The following is a 21,933-nucleotide window of genomic DNA, read 5'->3' as shown; positions in this document are numbered from 1 at the left end:
GAAAACTAAATACAGTTTCTACCAAGACCACTCTCATTAAACATTTTATGCCCAACACTTTTCTTCCAAAATTATTTCTACAGACAAATGAATGTTGCCCCAATGAGCTCCCTATTATCTCCAATAATTGCCAATATCTTTATGAAATACTTCTAGACCCGAGCACTGTCCACATTAATGCTCAAACTTACTTGTTGGCTACGATATGTTGACGGTACATTCGTCATTTGGCCCCATGGCTGGGATGCTTTGGTGTCTTTTCAAACCCATCTGAATGATATACATCCCAGTAACCTGTTCACGATGAAGGTGGAAACCCAATCCCAAGATTTGCATTACTCTGTTTATCAAGGCATTTGAACTGTGGATGTATCGCAGAATCCTGAGAATATCATGGACCGAGAGAGTCACAAATGTCGAGGTCTTGAGAAGAATGAATAAAGAAAAGGAAGTCATATTTACGATCAAAAAACGAAAACTGCAAAACTTGGGACACATTACAAGAGGCGAAAGATATGAACTGCTTCGAATAATTATGCAAGGGAAAATAGCAGGAAAAAGGTCCATAGGAAGAAGACGAAACTCCTGGCTAAAGAATCTACGGGAATGGTATAGCTGTAGCAGCAACCAATTGTTTCGGTCAGCAGTTTCGAAAATACGTATAGCAATGATGATCGCCAACCTTCGGAACGAAGATGGCACTTGAAGAAGAAGTTTATCAAAAACCAATCGTTATTTGCATGCCAATTCTCATCATTTACCTTCACAAATTAATCCAGGCATGAATTCATTTGTCTCCAGATCAATACGCCTTTACGATGATGCAAATAGGCCCGCTAAGCTCTCTGGTTTAAAACAAGCCCTCATCCAAAACGGTTACCGCGAAAATCACATCGATAGGAGCACCCACAGACATCAATCTCCCATTCAATCTCAACCCAAGACCTAAACCCTCATTATACGAAAGCTTTTCTTCCTTACATAAAAAATGTCACTGACAAAATCGACAAAATTCTTAAATCAAGAGAAATAAAGACAATATAACAAAAACTTTTATCTCTTGTCCGATCAGTCAAAAACAACATTCCAAGTGGACCGGAGTCTATAAACAATACGGAGTTTATAAAATTTCTTGTGCAGAGTGCTTCCGATCCTATATAAGCCTTACAAATCATAGAATCCAAATTAGGATTTATGAATATTTTATTTCTGTTCGTAGTTCCAAAGGGCTAAATTGTCTTAATAAAAGAGATGACGGCTTACGGTTACCTTTTATATTAAGGCCTCTTAGAAAGAAAATATCTTGTTCTTCACTCGCCAATCAAAATTCTATTGTCAGAAATTAATGCTTTTTGTGAAATGTGATTGGCGCCAATGCCAGCGCCAATCCTGCGCTAACCCTCAATCCCAATCCAACCTCTACCCAAATCACGTCACCATCGACGATATCAAAAAACCGTCCTCTGTTGCCAGTAGCAGTAAGGCATTCGTTAGTAATCAATGTAGTAGTATCTGGGGGCTCGGGAGACTGATACCTCGGAAGCCCTGAAAAAGACATCAAAGAGGATGTCAAAAGCTCGACGTAAGAGTTTAATATTCATTCTTGTAATAGTATTAATCTTAGTTCTAGCTTAAGTTAGGTTAGGCTAATTTTTATCATTTTGTTTTCTTCTATTTATTTCTTTTATTTTCTTTGTGTTATTTTTTATTAGGAAAAAAAAACCTGATCTATGAGAAAAGAAAACTTGGGAAAAAGTGGCAAAACACACACGCTCCTATTGACAAACAAAATTTAAACAGAATTACCAGAAGACTTAAAAATCTATTAAAAGAAGAGAAAAACAGGAAGGTCCAAACTTACTAAGAAAATTTGACTCCGTCCAAAGACACCAATTATTCTCTATGGAAGGCGACGAGAAAGGTAAAAGGTCCACAAGACGCCATACCTCCTCTAAAAAAAAAATTGTCAAAGGTAAATGGGCAAGAACAGACACAGAAAAATCTGAGACATTCGCTAAACATCTTTCTACAGTATTTAGTCCATTTAACAGAGTAGTGCCATTAAAACAAGAAGAACCATATAATTCTTTTCTTGAGGCTCCATATCAAATGAAACTACCAATCACCAAGTTTAATATTAAAGAAGTAAAACAGATAATAAAGAATGAGATACAACCCAATAAGGCTCCGGGATTCGACCTCATAACGGGTAAGATCCTCCAGGAACTAACCAATGACTGTTACAGAATAATCACTATGACCTTCAATGCTATGCTTAGTCTGCATTACTTCCCTCTGCAATGGAAAGTGGCACAGATTATACTCATTCAAAAACTTGGTAAAGATCCAAAAGATGTCAACTCATACCGACGGATTAGTCTACTCCCAGTCATCTCTAAGGTCTTCGAAAAACTTCTGCTACGAAAAATCAAACCAATATTGGACGAAAAGTGCCTCATCAATTCGGTTTTCGTAACCAACATGGTACAATCGAACAAGTTCACAGACTATACACAACAATAAGAAGTAGTCTCGAGAACAAGCAATACTGTACTGCAGCCTTTTTAGACGCCTCTCAAGCTTTTGACAAGGTGTGGCATACAGGACTTCTGTACAAATTAAAGAAAAAATTACCTTACCCTTACTTTAAACTGCTTCAATCATACCTTACAGGAAGGAGATATCTGGTAAAATATAGTGAAGCCTATACAAAACTCTACCCCATCCTATCTGGTGTACCTCAGGGTAGTGTGCTCGGACCGATTCTGTACCTGATATATACAGCTGACTTGCCAATAAGCAATAACCTAACGCTTGCAACATTCGCAGATGATACTGCTTTCTTGGCCTCTCATAGCAACCCAATAATAGCATCAGAGAGACTGCAACTACATCTGAACAAAACAAATGAATGGCTTAAACTCTGGAGAATTAGAGTAAACCCCTTAAAATCCACACAAATTACATTCACTCTAAGAAGAGGTACATGTCCACAAGTTAACCTCAATGGACATCCTTTGCCCCAAAAGCATGACGTAAAATACCTAGGTATTCACCTTGACAAACGTTTAACTTGGACCAAACATATATGGACGAAAAGGCTTCAATTGGGAATTTTATACAGAAAACTTTACTGGATGTTGGGAAAAAACTCTCACCTATCGATTGACAACAAGCTGCTGATATACAATACAATAATAAAACCCATTTGGACATATGGCTCACAGCTCTGGGGTTCAGCTAGCAAATCTAATATTATGATAATACAAAGATTCCAATCCAAAACTCTGAGAACAATCGCTAATGTACCTTGGTATATCCAGAAGGATGCAATACATAGAGATCTTCAGGTACTAACAGTCTCTGAAGAGTGCAAAAAATCTTCTGAACAATATCAAAACAGGTTGCGGGTGCATCCTAATACCCTGGCACACAGTCTTCTCAACAACCAACAAGCAAAGAGATTGAAGCGACATGACCCCTTGGACCTACCTCACCGATCCTGACAGAGCCTACAGCGGTGGGAGTTACGCCTTCAACAGCACCCAGCCATTGTTATCAGTGCCGCTCTTAGTGCTTGCGTATCAGTGTATGTGCGCATCCTACCGGTAAACAAGCCAATTTGTGTCATGATGATTTGGTCACTGGACCTCACATCTCTCTGTCATGTAAAGACAAAAAATTTTACTTATTGTTTTCACTGCAAAACAGATTGTAAAAATCTTAAATGTTAATAAAAAAAAAATTTTATTAGGTTTTATGTTTTTTATATTATATTATTTATTATTCTTATTTACGATATATTTTATTTTATATTATTTTAATTACTATTTCAACATTTGTTAGGATTGACATGGACACTGCATTCGCTTATGGGTCAGTATAAGCGATTTATTTGCACAAGAGGACCACCGCAAGGTTGTTAACATATGGGATAAAAACAAACATGCCTTATATTAGAGTTTACATTGAACTAGGTGCTTAAGTCTTTCTTTTCTTAATCGGCGTTTATAAGTTTTAAGTTTTGGTTTATGGTGTTTAATACTGCTCAATTCGTTAAGCGAGTGTTCATGATATTCTAAGTATTCTGCAATAAACTTAAATTTTAAACGTTTCTAGTCGTGTCGTGGTATTTACATTTCCTGTCCATATAGGAGGACTGACCAAACGTAGCATTTAATGATTTTAATTCGAATATCTAAGCTTAGTTTTTGGTTATAGATAATTTGCTTCCATTCATTGTACCGGGTGGCCCAATAAGCCGATCTCTCGGCTATATATCATAAACTATTCATGTTATAATTTTAGTAGAAAAAATTACTTAATAAAAGTGGCCAAGAGAAATCGCTGGAAATAACATGTGAAGAAAACCAGTTTTTTGGGAAATATGCCCAATTATAGCAAGTGTTAAATAAGTAAACTAGAAAAAGGCCTACATTCTGCACAAAGTTCAAGTATTTTTTTTTATTTTTTCAAATAAAGTGTGGGGGAGAGTGGGAAAGTATTTGTGGATAAATACATATAACTTTGGTTTGGATCAACCGATTTTAACGAAATTAGTGTCATTAGAAATAGTGTGGATGAATTAATTTACATTTACTATAAAATAATTTTATTTAGGGGTCATAGGTAGAGGATATTTTTAAATAGAAAAACTTTAAATCTGTTTTTCTTCAAAATGTTTAATGGAAACACGTATTTATTGTAAATTATAATGGAACTGGATTAAATTCGTAACAAAACGGCTCAAACTACATGTTAATAGCTTTTGTCAAACTGGAGATATGAATAAAAACGCATAAACATAAGTAAGTATGTTATTGACTAACCCTGTATTATAAATTAAATTAAAAAATAAGTCAGTAGGTACTTTCAAATTTTTTTATAGCAGAAGAATCTTAATGTTGATACCTATTTTGACCATTGTTATTTCATATGATTAAAAATAGTTTTTTCGAAACTAAGTAGGCTACGACAATGAATTTGACGGGGATTCCATATTGTTTATTTATGAACAGCAGTCAAAACATTGTTAAGAAGTGTTATATTATAATTCAAATTGAAGGTTGCACTTTTTTCAATAGATATTAATATTGGTAATATTAGTAATTAATTATCAGTACTAATAATTCGTGATGAGTATATCAAATGCAGAATTGTATGATATGTATGAGTTTATTTCGAATGTCACCAAAATGCCGCTATTGCCTCACGTATATATTCTGTAAGATATTCTGACAGGAGACATTATGGCAAACAAGTATTTGAAAGAAAGGCAAGAAGATTAAGAGAAATTGGTAGTTTTCATCGTCCTTGTTTTAAACGACGTAGTAGAGGTATGACCGAAGATAACTCAATAAATGTTCTTGCTTTAATTTAACAGAATCCACATAAAAGTAGTCGGCAAATCTCTATAGAATTAATCATACCCAGAACTACTATTCTAAGGATTTTAAAACATCACAGGTTGGTTTTTTATATTATAAAGTGATCGTTTAGTTCGGAAACTTGGAATTCCCTTTAAACTTTAGCTTTAAATTCAACTGTTATTTTAATATTCCGATAAAAACGGCAACACGGCGCTTTTATCCTTTTATCCGTTTTTTAAAAATACTTGCACGATATATCTTGTGAAACAATTGTGGATTTTTCAAGATTTTTTGAGTTTTAGTAAATATAGTGGTTTCTTTTTCACCGATATTTGTTGTTCTGTTTTTTAGACTGCATCCTTATCATGTAGTTCTCCACCAAGCTTTACATGAGAGATATTTTGATGCAAGGCTGGATTACTGCAATTGGATGTTAGGTCTGCTAGAAGAACAACCGCATATCATGTCAAAGATCTTGTGGACAGACGAGGCTACGTTTAATAGTGCGGGTGGTGATAATCTGCATAATATGCATTATTGGGCTAAAGAAAATCCGAACTGGATACATGAGGTGCAGGTTCAAGGTAGATGGTCTTAATGTTTAGTATGGTATAGTTGATGGAAATATCGTAGGTCCATATTTCTTTGATAGAACTTTAAATGGCGAAACATATTTGGATTTTCTGGAAAATCAGTTGCCTGTTTTATTGAAAGATATTTCCTCACAAACAAGAAAATATATGATATTACAACATGACGGTTGCCCTGCGCACTTTTCCAGACGAGTTCGAGATTATTTGTATGCAAGTTATCCAAATAAATGGATTGAAAAGAGAAGTATATTTTCATGGCCAGCTAGATCTCCAGACTTAACATGTCTGGACTTTTATCTGTGGGGAAGATTGGAAGGACTTAGTATATCAAACTCGAGCAACCACGCGGGACGACATAAAACAGCGCATTATAAACGCAATGAATAGTATATCAACAGCTGAGATTGAAGCAGCTGTTATATATACGCGCGAAAGATTACATCTTTATGTGGACAACGATGGAAAACAATTTAAACATTTAATTGGATATTAAGTTTTAATGATCGAGATATTTGTATAATCTTTTACATATAATTTTAAGTTGTAATAAAGGGTGAGTCAATACTATACTTACTTATGTTTATGCGTTTTTATTCATATCTCGAGTTCGTCAAAAGCTATTAACATGCGGTTTGCTCCATTTTGTTACGAATTTAATCCAGTTCCATTTTAATTTACAATAAATAGGTGTTTCGATTAAACATTTTGAAGAAAAACAAATTTTAATTTTTTCTATACGAAAGTATCCTCTACCCATGACAATTAAAACTAAATGCAATTGTTTTATAGTAGATGTAAATTAAATCATCCACACTATTTCTAATGACACTGAATTAGTTAAAATCGGTTGATCCAAACTAAAGTTATAGGTATTTATCCACAAATACTTTCCCACTCTCTCTCACCCTTTATTTGAAAAAATAGGTACTTGAACAACTTTGTGCAGAATGTAGGCCTCTTTCTAGTTTACTTATTTAACACTTGCTATAATGGGGCATATTTCCCAAAAAACTGGTTTTCAAAGTTTTCTTCACATGTGGACGGCCGTAGCTCAGCGGCAAGTTACTGGCTTGGTAAGCCAGAGCGCACGAGTTCGAATCTCGGCACCAACAACGACATTTTCATTTCCAAAAATGATGCAAGCCGTTCACCATGCTTCGAAGGGCACGAAAAGCCGTCGGTTCCCCTGGGCTAGTGTGTGTCGACACTAGCTACTTGAAACAGGGTTAAAGATGTAATTGGAGCCGGAACAATCCGAAAGGATCTCCTCGGCAAAAAAGCCATACGATATTATTATTATTAATATCTTCACAGGTTACGCCCCCTAGCGGTTAACCCAGAAACTTGAAAGTTATTTCCAGCGATTTCTCTTGGCCACTTTTACTAAGGACTTTTTTCTTCTAAAGTTGTAACATGAATAGTTTCTGATATATAGCCGAGAGATCGGCTTATTGGACCACACGGTACATCTTCCTGGCTGTTCTATTCCTATTTTTATTTCTATATCTAAATCCCGTCTATTATTTAGTACTACTCCTAGGTATATAAATCTACAAAGTTGTTCTAATTACGTGTGAGTTAAGTCAATGAGATAGTTTTTATCGGTTTTGGTAATTACCATCACTTTATTTTTGAAATTTTTTGAATATTTATTGTAAGTCTCATTGCTTCACTAGCAATGATAACAATTTAATAAAGTCCTCGTAGACATACCGTCTTAGGACTTGCAACTTAATGTAGAGCCATATGTCGCCATGTTACCAATCCAACGGTAACTTTACCATCCTATTTGTAAACACGACATAATGTAAACTAAACTTCATATATTAATTTTTAAAGGGTTTTTACCCTCATATTTAGTGGCTACATTCATGTAATATATTGACACTGATGATGGAATACTTATTCCGAAAACGTTTTGTCTTTTTAACATAGCCCGACTAGGTTTTTTTATATACCTTTTTATAAAGGATTTTATTGGAAAAAATTTTTTATTATATGGTATACAGCCAACTACAGGAACTTAGTTTCCTTGTGGATCTTCTATTCCTTTTGCAATCAAAACGTTTACGTACCTGATTTTGTTAATATATTTACCGTTTATCTTTATACTAATTTTGGCGTCGTCTAGTGCTTGTTTGAATACGAATTCAGAGTATAAGTTGAATGGAGACATGACACAGCCTTGTCAGATACTCTTCGTATATGTACACTTTTAGTAGTGTGGCAGGAATGTTCTAAGGTTGATTCCAATAAAAGTATTGAATTATGTTAAGGAATTTTTTGTCTAGGTTCATTTTCTGCAGTTCATTTAACAATTTTTAAGGTTGGACTCTATGAAAAGTCTTCTGGTAGTCAAAGAATAGATATACTTCTTTTAGTTATCCAGGCATTTCCAAATTCGTGTTTGAGTCGCAAACTCTTTGGTTCATGGAAATGAGATTCACTTATGTTAACGTATATTTCGCATTTTGTTAAAACACTGTCCTGTATGGTCTTTTTTATTAACTTTTTTTGATACATATAGGTATATATATATATATATATATATATATATATATATATATATATATATGTCGCTGGTTAAATAAATAAACATAATAACGAAGCAAAAATGCAACATTTTGATTGTGAATAAATTAGCAAATAATTTAAATATCTCAAAATATAACTGGCCTAACTCATTGCTGTTATCTGTACAAAGAAAAAACACTTACCTTTGAAATGTGGTGTATTAATAGCAAGCAGTAGAAGAGTGGCATCTGCGCGTTGCGACGTAAAGGACGCGAGAAACGAAAGGACGTCACCGATAAACTGAAGATGTTTTCAGTACGCTGTCTCGATTTGAAGTAACTTTTTCTTCATCAAAAAAGACATTTAAATACTTTCCCGAACAATTTTTATATTGTTTTTATCTATTAATCTATTTAAGTCTATTTATATTTCGTCTAAAATGTCTAAAACCGTTAATTTTTAGTGTTTGCTTTAACGCGATATAAAAATGCAAAATAAAATCTCCTACTATGCTTTTCTATTTGTTGGTTTTTACAAAAATCTTATTTGTACATTTTAACGTAAATATGATATTTATAACAGCATATAAGCATACTGCTATTTCACACTTTTCATAGCTTTAGTTTAGCTTATTACGGAGCTTATGCTTTCGCTATTCTTGGTGAAATGATCGGATTACCTGAGCACTTTCATTTTAGTGTGGAGTAAATATCAAGAGTTATAATATCCGACAACCGATGTATTATATTTTAAACCCTTAAAATTTTATTTTTGTGTTATTAATATACAAATAGATTAGGAAATAGTTCACACAACTATATTTTGTTGCTGATTAAAAAAAATAAGAATGAAATGAAGGATGAAATATAAATACAAGGGATCAATAATAATTTAAAAGAGCTATAAAAAGAACCAACTATAATAGGCGTTATAAAATCTCAAACCTAAGGTGTGACATTTACAATAAATGTTAAATTAAACGCTATATAATAAAGGCACATGATTCGACAAGCTATAGAAATATTAAGACCATAAAACCAACCACATAAACTCACTACGCTTTAGACATGCATGTTATCAATATCATTTATTTAAAATATTAAGAAAAACTGGATAATCTTGATCATATCTTGTTTTATTGTCCCAAATTTCTTCTTCTTCTTGACTGGCTTTACAACTCTAGGTGAGTCGCCGCATTCACTATAATAACAGCCCTTTATCTTCTTGCGCTTCCATTTCCCATTGTTGTACCCGAATTCTAGATAACTCAGCTTCAACATCTTCCTTCTATCTTTTTCTGGGACAGCCTACTGATCTTCTACCATCTGGTCTTTCAAAAAATACTGTATTTAGTACTCTCTCTTCATCTGATCTTATCACATGATTTGTCTATCTTATCCGGTTAACTTTTATATATATGACGATGTTTTCAGTACCAAAAAGAGTCTCCAATTTAGCATTGCAGCGCCTTTTCCACTCTTCTGTCAATTCATCTCTTTGGGGACCAAATATCATTATAAATTTCATCAGCATTCAAAGTCTCTATATAAAAAATAAATCAATTGCAATATGTTTGCCCCATTCAACGTCTAGTATTTGTAAGCTACAGGCTCTTTAAAGAAAATACAACTTGTATAAGAATGTGGAATTTTCCATGATTAGGTGTACGTCAAATTTGTTTCCTGTTTTTGTTTAAAATGTAATAACTTTTTATTTACTACAGTCGTCTGAGACGAAAATACATTAACCTCAAAAACACGTTTCTATGGGGGACAGCTGGATTTGCCGCATCTGCTACGGGCAGGCTGAGACTCAATTAAACCAAAGTGTGTCTTTGACAAACCCAACAAAATAAAAAAAAAAGAGGGAGTCAAACATGGTAAATGCGTATTACATATACACCGATAGCTCCAAAATGGAAAAAGGCTCGGGATGCGGGATATACTCCAAATAACCAAATCTGAGAATAAAGTGGGGTATGGGCAAAAATGGCAGCGTAGTTCAGACAGAACGGAAATCTGATCTGGAAAACTACAATAATCTGCACAGATAGCAGACAAGCGCTGCTAACTGTGAATAAAACACGTGTCACATTAGGGTTAATAGTGGAGTGTCACGATTCACTAACTCAAGCTTCGGATAGGAAAAACATTAATTAGCTTTGCAAAGTCAAAGAAGTTCTTGGGAATGACCAGGAAAAACCTACGCTTGACAGTTGGTTTTTTTTAATGGTCGACACACCTCTATGCAGGAAGTGTGAACGAGAAGACGAAACTGTCCTATGTGAACGCCTGGAGTTATCGTTAATACGAGAGTACGCGTTCGGCGTGTCCTGGCGCACAAATAACCACATAAGGGAGATGTCCACTAGTGACTTGCCCACCTTCCTACAAATGGCAGGATGGACAATGAGCTAAGGACGACAGCTTCTTGGGAGAAATGCGCAAGGGGTCAATTGTGGCCTAAGTGCTGTAGGACTTAACTCGCCCTCGCTACTCTACACATACAGAATCCCATTGAAGCAATTAATACAGTCGTAATTTACAATCTAGCTATCGACGTTAATGAAGCTACCGACCACAGTCGGTACCACTGTAAGGTAAGATGTTTTCATTTTCTCATTAAGACCAAAATGTAAGTTTTATCGGTAAATACTTACCACTTCAATTTGGAAACAATAAAATTTGAAATTTTTTTCAGTTTTGCCTTAATAATATATGTATATTTCACTAAATGAATTTAAAATACACTATTAGTTAAAACCTTATTTTGTTTGTCTTCGACAGTGCTCAAATGTTGGAAGAATTTGCTATTAAGTTTCTCAGCACAATGGACCGTTTAAGTCAAAGGTTTCATGCCTAATCTAAAATAGTCGCAAAATTTAAATATTTACAACTAGAGAATCTGTTTATATTTTGCTATCAGGTAAGTGGAGAAAATACCAGTTCCTTTTTTTGATATGCCGATCGTACACATGACAACTTAATTACATTTTGATTTCCTCATCAAAGATCGTCGGCTAGATATTCGGATTGTCTCTTTTATGGGAAATATTACATCTTGAGAATATACAAATTGTTTTAATTATAAAAATATCTACAACCGCTGCACTAGTTTATACTGCTATAGCTACATACATTTATGACCTGCGTTTTTTACATAGCTCTACGCTTCATAGTAAACGGATTTCAGCGGTAGCGCGCAAGATAAAGATAATTGTGTAACTTTAAAATCCCTAAAAATCCCATTAAACGCAACCGTTGCCTATGTTTGATTAGCCTGACACTTTGAAAAGTTAAATCCTCATATTTTACATAAATTGCCTGCAGACGACATAAAGTTGAAAATATTTTTAATTGGACGTTCAATACACATAAATTGTTTGTATTAAGGCTATGACTGGAATTTAGTGGCAATTAATGCTACACAGTTTTTTTATATACATATATATATATATATATATATATATATATATATATATATATATATATATATATATATATATATATATATTGTGTGATAGGAAATACTCCCAATAATTATATGATACACACCTCTACCTATCATACAAGTCCTGGTACTTAAACCTCTACCCAAGGATAAAACCTTTACTAATAAAAAAAACAGTAGAAGAAATCACAGTAGAAAGAACAAATGGATATGCATACGGAAGGTGGCTATGTATCATTTTAATATACCTCCACCTCAACCTATAGGTGTAATACCATCGTGCCAAAGGGATGCATGACCCTAGGGTAAAAGTTGGTAGGAAGCGATGCCTGAAGGAAGAGGCAAACTCAAGGGGATTATATCCTTGGCTGAGAATGGTCACACTACTCCGCTAAACCAAACAACTAACTCAACTCGTGGGAAGAAAAATGGACAAGAACTTAATAAAAAAGAAGTTAAGTATAGGGGTAGGAGAATCTATGGAGAATATAAGCGAAGAGGGGCTGGCAGCAATAGCGAAAGACGAAAAAGAGGAGAAAAATGACGGGGCAAAAGAAAAGAACAAAAGAGAAAACGAGGACATGGGCGAAAATGAAGGAAAATGGCAGTGGAAAAGAAACGGAAGATGGTAAGTCAATGGACGACCAATATTATTAGATGAAGTAAAAGGAAATCGCACAGAGGGAAGAAAGACATAGGAGCTGGTGGAAGTAAAAATAAAAGTAAAATCAATTTAAACAGAAGTGAAATGGAGAAAGATTGTCAAAAATAAAGAGATGCAGAGACTAGTTAGTTAATCTTAAAAAGACGATAACAAATACGAGGAATGAGATCAAACGAAGAGCCGCAAAGGTACGACGTACTTGGTGCGAAATGAGGAAACTAAAAAAAAAGAAAGTATAAGAAGATGCGTAATAACAAACAAAAATAACTGTAGGGGCCACTACGAGGAATGTAGGAACATAGATGGAAGTAAAAGATGAAGAGAACCCACAAGTACAAAGAAAAAGGGTGGAAGAATTAGACCAAAAATGGCAAGAGAAGGCTTATGAAAAAGTAACCATACGCGAAAAAGGAACTGGAGGCACCGAACGATGTGGCAATACTGGTAACACAAGATGTCATTGAATCAAGAGTTTAGGGGTAATTTTAGTGCAAAGTACCCAGAGCTCTCCGCTTTATACGTGGAAGAAGATTAAAATGGAGGAATTGGGGTTATATCCCAAATAATAGGCATAGTTGAGGAAAATGGGGAAAAATATATTAAAAAAAATTGTTCACAAACTAAAACACTGGAGAAAAGAATAACCAATGGCCGTTAAATTTCTGGCAGAAACTAGAAAGCAATTCGACCGTATGAAAGGAATGGTCAGAGAAATGATAGGGATAGCAGCACCAGCATCACGAGGTGTGAAGAAATCAAGAAAAGGGCTAGAGTGGGCAGCAATAGAAATGAAATTAATGGCAAAAATATATATGAAAAAAAAGAAAGGAAAAAGGAAATGAAAGTGAATTATCACAAACCTACATAGTAAGCTCTATGACTCTTAACCTTAACCTTCACCTTAAACCTATGCTCATCACAGAACATGGTTGTTTCAGGGCAAATCTTTACAGATTCGGAAAGGCAGAAAGTATCTTACACACACTGCTGATATGCGATAGATGGATAGTCAAGAGGAGCCTGCTTTAGAGAGAGAGCTAATAAGTAGGTTCTCCTCATAAAAGACGAAAACGAAAAATTAAGAAATAATTACATCAAAGTAGGGTGGACTACACATATGCCAGATTGATCAAACCAAAGTTGGCTTGAGATTGTCTTTTTTACCTTTAAATGATCGTTCTGGTATTGTGTAAAGAATCTGCCTGTTTGTCTAATGTAAACTTTTGGAAACACCAGTCCATTTCTTTCGAAAAAATTTCCCAGTGATTACTTGTTTTTCTTCTAACAAGTGTATGTGCTCTGTTTCTTATATTGTCTTGTAATTATCGTATGCCTCTTATGTCTTGGGTTACATACATTTCAGACAAGTTTTCTGTTTTTCTTTACATTTTTCATTCACTTCTGTACAAAACCATGGAGCTTTTCACCTTAAGAACTATTTATATTTTTTTCACCAAAAACTTCCTTAGCTGTGGCTAAGATATTAGACTTAAATTTTGCCCAGCTTCTTCGAATCTATCATTTTCTATGATATATCGCCCATCGACTTGAATACTGCCATAACGCCGAAAAACGCAATTTTGCCGCGAAAGACGCGAAACAAAGTTTGCTATTTTCTTTTAATTGTTAATTTCGCGCTCTCACAACTTACCAATGCTAATTTTTACCTTGTCGGCGGATATGTCCGCCATCAGAGGCCACTTTTTTGGTCTCCTTTTTATAACGATTAGATAATATGATTCTCTTTTGTCTTTTTGCTCGATGGTTATGGCACTATTCAAGTCGATGAGCGATATGTTTCTGCTTCTTTCTGTTATTCTTTTTTGGAATATGTGGAAACATACTGTAAGTTTTCTACATTTTATCTTAGTGTGTATCCTGGTGTTTTGTTATCACATATATATTTTTTCACAGAATGTGTTATATTTTATTTTAAAGTGGCTTTGTGAAAAGTTGTTTAATATTATCCTTCATTGCTTTTACTCAAAACTTGCAAACTGCCTCTTATGAATTATTTTTTATTGCAAATTGCATTGATATTCAAATTTATTTTTGTTTTTTCCTTATTTTGATATTAATTAATGCATGTCAAGGCAAAAATTATTGTATATTATATAATTTCTCTTATAGCTTCTTAATAATTTCCATAAATATTTAAATCACAACCACGGCCTGTCCCCTTTATCTTTTTTTTTACGAATAAAACTTTAAACTAGAGCTATCATTTTGAAATTTGTTAATTAAAACTTGAACTTATCTGATAAATTTTCATAAAATGTCGATAATTCTAATTTAATGTATATAAAACTAATGGAATTATAGTAAAATACAATAATCGTTTTCAAAACCAGTTTTGGTAAGAGCCTTTACAGATTAGTTGACACTTTTTTATCGATAGCCAGTCAATATTTTTCTTAATAAATAACACAGTATTCTTTATTAGTATATGGTAATATTAAGTTGTTGAATTCTTGGTTAAAAATAAGATTTTACTTGAAATATAAAAAATGTGCCTCATTACTTACAATCCGGTCAATTTAGACATAAAAATAGTAGTAAAAGAACAAAAATTCCAGCAAAACCAAATGGTCTGTAGAGCTGGCGTTTACCATTACAAATAAAGTTTTAAAAATCCCCATCGATTGTATGTGTGCTGCAAAAGTTATTCGGGGTCAAAAGTCAAAATTTAAGGCTTTTTAGATTTGTATCGAAAACGGTAAATTTTATCAAAAAAACCTTTAACCAAAGGTGTAGACCTTAAAATTATCTACAAACATAGTTTTTCTGATTTTTTTCCCAAGAGTTACCATTCCTGAGATATCGCGATTCTAAGAGTCACATTATACATGACATGCAAATATAAGTCACGTATATACATATCAGGCACTTAAGACAAGTATAAATACCTATTTGTGTCTCTTTTATGTATATTATACTATTCGAAAAACATTTATTTAACCCTGCTGTCCTGTTCGGGTCTATTTGACAAAAAAAATATTTCTTATTTTGCAAATTATTACGCGGCGTAACGTTTTGGTATTTCGTGACTTTATTACCAAATATGAGGTCTTTCAGTTGGATATGAGATAAAAATTTATTTTCCTGATTTTTTTGATAAAAATTAAATTGTTACCTATAGTACGTTCGGGTCAATGTGACCCACGTATTTAAACTGTTAAAAATTACCTGTGTACGTATGTTTAGTTGGCAGTATTTTATATATTTTCTAACAGTTTGTCAGTCAGGTACGTCTATAAATAATAGAAACACGTTTCTGCAAGCTAGAACTTGTAAAAAATGTTTAGAAGGGCATGTCATGTAGAAGAAAGTGGGGATGATAGACAAGTGGTAGGCTGGTAGGACACTGATATGCCAAGCCCATTCATTTACATTTTACATTTCAAATTTTAGTCTATGCTTGCATGTCGATAGTGTCGCATCGAAGAGCTATTTTCCTAGCCATAGCAAAAGCATTCGATAAAATGTGGCACAAAAGCTTGTTACTTAATCTAAAAAGATGTCTTTTCATCCACTAAGTCCATCTAATATAGTCATATTTGGAAGACAGAACTTTTAGAGTTAAACAGAAAGGCGAATATTCAGAACTACGACCAATCAAAGTAGGAATCCTATACTATATTTATTAAATACATGTGACATCCCTGTTACAGAAAATGGTAAACTGACTACATTTGCCGATGACACTGTAATATTTGTAACATAAACAGCTTAGTGTGAACCAACCTTAACATGAGTTAGTTCACCTGTCGGTGTTACGTCTGTCACTTGTCACTAGAGAACAGACATTGTAAAATATATGTAGAAGCCTAAATAATAAAGATTAAACTAACAATAGTTGTCTCAATAAAACATTACATGGTGTCAGGTGTCTGAACCCGTAGTTAAATACAATGGATTCTAATTTTAAACCGCCTAACGGGATCCGTTTTGATCAAAATGCAAGTCAAAACTTTGAGAAGTTTCTAGATAGCTTTAAAATATACATGGAAGCAGCGGATTTGGCCAGGAAACAGGAGAGTAGAAAGATTGCAATATTTTTAAATCTAGCAGGGGAAGAAGCCCAAGACATATTTAAAACATTTAAGCTCAGTGATGAGGAGAGGAAACAGTATAATGTTGTAATAAATGCGTTTAAAACATACTGCTCACCACTGAAAAATGAAACTAATGATAGGTTCCTCTTCTTCACTAGGGTACAGGAAGAAGACGAAGAGTTTGATAACTTTACGAAGCAGGTAAAATTGCTGGCAAAAAATTGCAATTTTGATTCTCTTGAAGACTCCCTAATAAGAGATAGACTAGTTAGTGGGATTCGAGACCAAGCTTTGCAAAAAAGACTTTTAAGAATTCCAAACCTAACTGCTACAGAAGCCGAAAATCAATGCAGAATAGCAGAAGTGAGTACCTTCCAAGTCAAAAGCCTCAGAAAAAATGCAGAAGTTGATAAAATTAGATACAATAGACCCTACAGGAGCAAAACTCTAGAACGAAGAACCCTCCAGAAGCTGTCTGTAACAACCAATATTACTGTTTTAAATGTGGCACAAAGCATGGCCCAAGAAGTTGTCCAGCCTTTGGGAAAATTTGTAACAATTGCAAAAAACCTAATCATTTTTCTTCAAGTTGTAAACAAAAAAATAAAAGGCATGACAGGAAGTTAGACTATTCGAAAAAGAGGTCAAGTACTGTTTATAACATTAGCGCTGAAACCTCAACTTCAGAGAGTGATGGTGAGCCCTACATAGATGAATTAACATTGGATAATGTAAAAAACAATAATAAAGGTAATATTTGGACTATTAATATATTAATAAATAATGAGTTTGTAAATTTTAAGCTGGATTCAGGGGCTAATTGTAACTGCCTACTGTTAAAGTTTGTAAAAAGCTTAAAAGTTGTAGATAAAATTGTAGAAAATAACCTTGAACTTAACACTTATGGAAACAATAGAGTGATAGCCATAGGTAACATTATTTTAAGTTGTTTTATCAAAGGTAAAAGTTATAATATTAAATTTGTGGTAATAGATTGCAACAACAGTATGTCCATCTTAGGTTTAAACACTTGTACAAAAATTGGTCTAATAAAAAAAGTAGATACAGTAAGTACTTACTCTAAAGGAAAAAGTAAACTCTTAACAAAATATTCTAATGTTTTTCAAGGCACTGGCAAAATTCCCTATCAGTATAAGATTGTGTTGCGTAAAAAAGCCGAGCCTGTAACTAGTAGTTGTCGAAGGGTACCTGATGCTTTAAAACCACGTCTTAAAGAGGCTTTAAAAGATCTTGAGAAAAGAGGAATAATTTATAAAGTTGAAGAGCCAACAGAATGGGTCAACAATATAGTTATAGTGGAGAAACCATCAGGGGCCCTACGTATATGCTTAGATCCAGTTCATTTAAATAAGTGGATATGTTTAGACCAGTTTCCTATTCCTACAATTGATGAGTTATCAATTAAGCTAAAAGACAAAAAAATATTTACTGTGCTTGATTTAAAATAAGGGTTTTACCAGGTTCCTCTTGATTCTAAAAGTCGTAAACTATGTACATTTATAACACCATTTGGTAAATTTTGCTTTAATCGATTGCCTTTCGGTTTAAATGTTAGTCCTGAGGTATTTCAGCGCATGAATGAGAAAATATTTGGGGATTTGCCGATTGGGATCTACTTTGATGACTTCATCATAAATGCTTCAACAGAAGAAGAAGATGATGAAATCATTAAAGATGTAATTAAGAGAGCAGAGAGGTTTGGTATAAGATTTAATAAAAATAAAATTCAATACAAAGTCTCTGAAGTTGGTTATCTTGGTCAGGTTTTTTCCTCTGAAGGTGTTAAACCTGATACTGAATATATAAAAGCTGTTCTGATGCTTAAAGAACCTAAAAATAAAAAAGAATTGTTAAGAATATTAGGTATGTTTAATTACTTGTCTAAATACTTACCGAATCTCTCTTTGATTAAAAATAATATAGAATATAAGTGGAAAGAAGATCACTTGGCAGTCTTCCAAAAAATAAAAATAAAGTCTCTAAAATACCTATATTAAAAATATTTGATCCTATGTTGCCCATAGAAATACAAACTGATGCAAGCCAGTATGGTATTGGCTGCTGTTTGCTACAGGAAGGTAGGCCAGTAGCATTCGCTTCTAGAGGCCTAACTGACACAGAAACTAGATGGGCTCAGATTGAGAAGGAGTATCTGGCAATTTGCTATAGTTTAAATAAGTTCCATCAGTTTGTGTATGGTAGAAAAGTAATAATAAAATCTGATCACAAACCATTGGTGGCAATTAACAAAAAAGACATTTGTAAAATAAGTTCTCGTTTACAAAGATTAAAAGATCATTTATAAAGACCCCAGTTAAAGATGATAAAGAGATGAGAGAAATTGTTCACTCAGTTGAGTTTGATCTACCCATATCTGTGGAGAGAATTGAAGAAATCAGAGCTGCAACCAACAATGATCAGATTTTGTCACAAATAAAAAAGTTTTGTCAAACAGAATGGCCAAATAGAAAATCGATTTTAGAACGTGATATCAAAGCATTTTACAATATTAAGGACGACATACATATTAACAATGATCTAATTTTTCATAACTTTAAATTGGTCATTCCTAAATTGTTAGGACAGCAAATGTTAAATAAATTACATGTAGGGCATTTTGGAATAGAAAAGTCCAAAGCTAGAGCCAGGAAAATATTTTATTGGCCTGGTATATCATAAGATGTACAGAATTTTGTATCGAAATGTAAAACATGCTTAAAATACAGTCCGAAAATTCCTAGAGAACCACTCATTCAGCATGAAAGATCAAATATTCCCTTTGAAAAAGTGGGGGCTGATATTTTAACTTATGCAGGTCAAGATTATTTGACTTTGGTTGATTACTTTAGTAATTGGATAGAACTTATTCCTTTAAAAAATAAAACTGCAGAGGAAGTAATTGACAAGCTTAAAGTTGTTTTCTCTACTCATGGCATACCAACTAAATTTATGTCTGATAACCAACCATTTAACAGTAAGAAATTTAAAGACTTTGCTAAAAGTTGGGAAATAAATTTGATAACCTCCAGTCCAAAATACCCAAAATCAAATGGACTAAGTGAAAAAGCTGTTAGTATTTGTAAAAATATCCTAAAAAATGTTATGATTCAGGTAATGACATTCATAAAGCCTTATTAGAATATAGAACATCCCCCCTCATTGGTCTAAATATTTCCCCATCAGAGCTATTGAACAAACGATTGCTTCGAACCAATTTACCTGTTACTAGGATGTTATTAACAGAAACAGCTGATTTTGACTTTGAAAAAATTAAAGGAAAGAGGATTAGAACGAAAACTTTATATGACAAGCAAGCTCACGAAAGACCTTCATTTGTAGAAGGGTAGAGTGTAATGATAAAGAAAGACAATCATTGGGTACCAGGTGAAGTGGTTCAAGAATATAGTACTCCTAGATCATATTTGGTGAGGGAGGATAGGGATAAGGTTCTAAGACGGAATTCATCGTTCTTGAGACCAAATCCAAATCCGGTGTCTCTGGAATCCAATAATGAGGATTTATTACCTATGTGCAAAACTGATGTCTCTAAATCAAAATTTGAGATTCAAATAGAAACATCTATTAGTAATAAAAAATCAGATAAAACTCAAACTAAAACAATTATACCAGTAACAGGCCCTAACAAAACCCGCTCTGGTCGTTGCATTATAAAACCAGCTAGATATAGAGATTAATCATATTTTAAATATTGTATTTTTTAGTTTAGTGTTTTCAGTTGTTTTTAAGTTTTGTAAAAGAGGGAGATGTAACATAAACAGCTTAGTGTGAACCAACCTTAACATGAGTTAGTTCACCTGTCGGTGTTACGTCTGTCACTTGTCACTAGAGAACAGACATTGGAAAAGATATGTAGAAGCCTAAATAATAAAGATTAAACTAACAATAGTTGTCTTAATAAAACATTACAATATTAACGCCAGTAAAACATTTGAAGAAACGACTAGATGTCTAAGCATCTAAATTACTAAATAACTAGACATCCAAATTGCAGTGAACAAAATAAGCACTTGGAATAATAAATGGCACATAAAAATTAATGAGGGGAAATTTGCTTATTTTGATTTTACTTACAAAAATCCTGCAGTAAATAACCTGTGGTGGAAGCTGATCTTGCTGCTAGGTCTTTTCTCACTTCGGAAAAAATTATTCACCTACAAAAATCAAGGAAACGTCACCAAAACTACTTTTCCGTTGCCTCTTAAAACGAAATTTTTAAATAAGATGACGTGTTGTGTGGGCTAGAAACCTTACATTATTTTAGTGATGACAGCATTAGCATGGTTCTGATTAATATTCGTTCTATAAGATATAAAATAGATGAATTATTTTTGTTTCTAGAGGATAGTTGCCCCCGATAGTTGCGGTTACCGAGCACTGGCATGAAGTCAACGAGCCTTTTTTTGTAGAAAAATATACCACAATTGCTAGGTATGATCAATCAAGTTTAGCTCATGGTGGCACCCTAATTCTTTCTGCAAATAATGATTTCTCTTTTATAATAAAATCTGACTTTCTGTTGAATGTAGCGTTTTTTGAGTTTTCCTTGGTTTATAACAAGAATCTTAATCTATACAATATTTACATTAAAAGATCAACTAATTCTTCCACGAAACTATTTTTCAGAACCTGTTAAATTACGCTGTTGTTTGTGCTATCCAATTATGCTTAGTCAATATATTCGAATCGTATGGTTTCACAATGCATGTTAATTCTACAAGAATTACTAATACAACATCTATCATAATTGATTATATGGACTCAGATTTTTTACGCCTTAATGTAAGCTTTACAATTATTAAGTCAGGAGTATCTGATCATTAAGCAGCATATACCAAGTTTATTACTCTTAACAAACCATCCTCAAAAACACAACGTTTAGGTAAGATTTTTTCCGCTTAGAACATTCGTAAATTCCAAAATTTGTGCTTGACTACTGGGTGACACTTTTCCTCTGTGGACGTGGACTTTAATATCAGTGATTTTTTTACAGGTCTGTCTGTATTTTTAGTCATCCCAGAAGATTGGAAAGTAGGAATCATACTTCCTATGTACAAAGGGGGAGAGAAACGGCTCTACAAAACAGTTTTAAATGTCGTCTACAAGATATTATCAGGAATTATATACAGCCGCCTGGAATCATTTTCGGAGGAGATTATTGGTGAATACCAATGTGGCTTAAGACCAAAGAGGTCAACTATAGACCAAATACATATGTTAAGAGGTATACATGAAAAATGTGTTGAATA

The 21,933-nt window shown here is 33.6% G+C and overlaps 1 protein-coding gene across 1 annotated transcript; it reads left to right on the top strand.

The window, feature by feature from the left end:
- Positions 1-16,501: 16,501 nt before the first annotated feature.
- On the top strand, positions 16,502-18,114 carry LOC140451245 (uncharacterized). The gene is made up of 3 exons (XM_072544981.1): positions 16,502-17,197; positions 17,449-17,575; positions 17,774-18,114. Exons 1-3 carry the CDS (start codon positions 16,502-16,504, stop codon positions 18,112-18,114), a joined length of 1,164 nt encoding a protein of 387 aa, XP_072401082.1.
- The last annotated feature ends 3,819 nt before the right edge of the window (positions 18,115-21,933 follow it).

This window comes from Diabrotica undecimpunctata, chromosome 9, assembly GCF_040954645.1.
Source record: "Diabrotica undecimpunctata isolate CICGRU chromosome 9, icDiaUnde3, whole genome shotgun sequence".
NCBI classification, from domain to species: Eukaryota; Metazoa; Arthropoda; class Insecta; order Coleoptera; family Chrysomelidae; genus Diabrotica; species Diabrotica undecimpunctata.
Note: the sequence above shows the minus strand (reverse complement) of the source record. Positions and strands in the feature narration are given on the sequence as shown.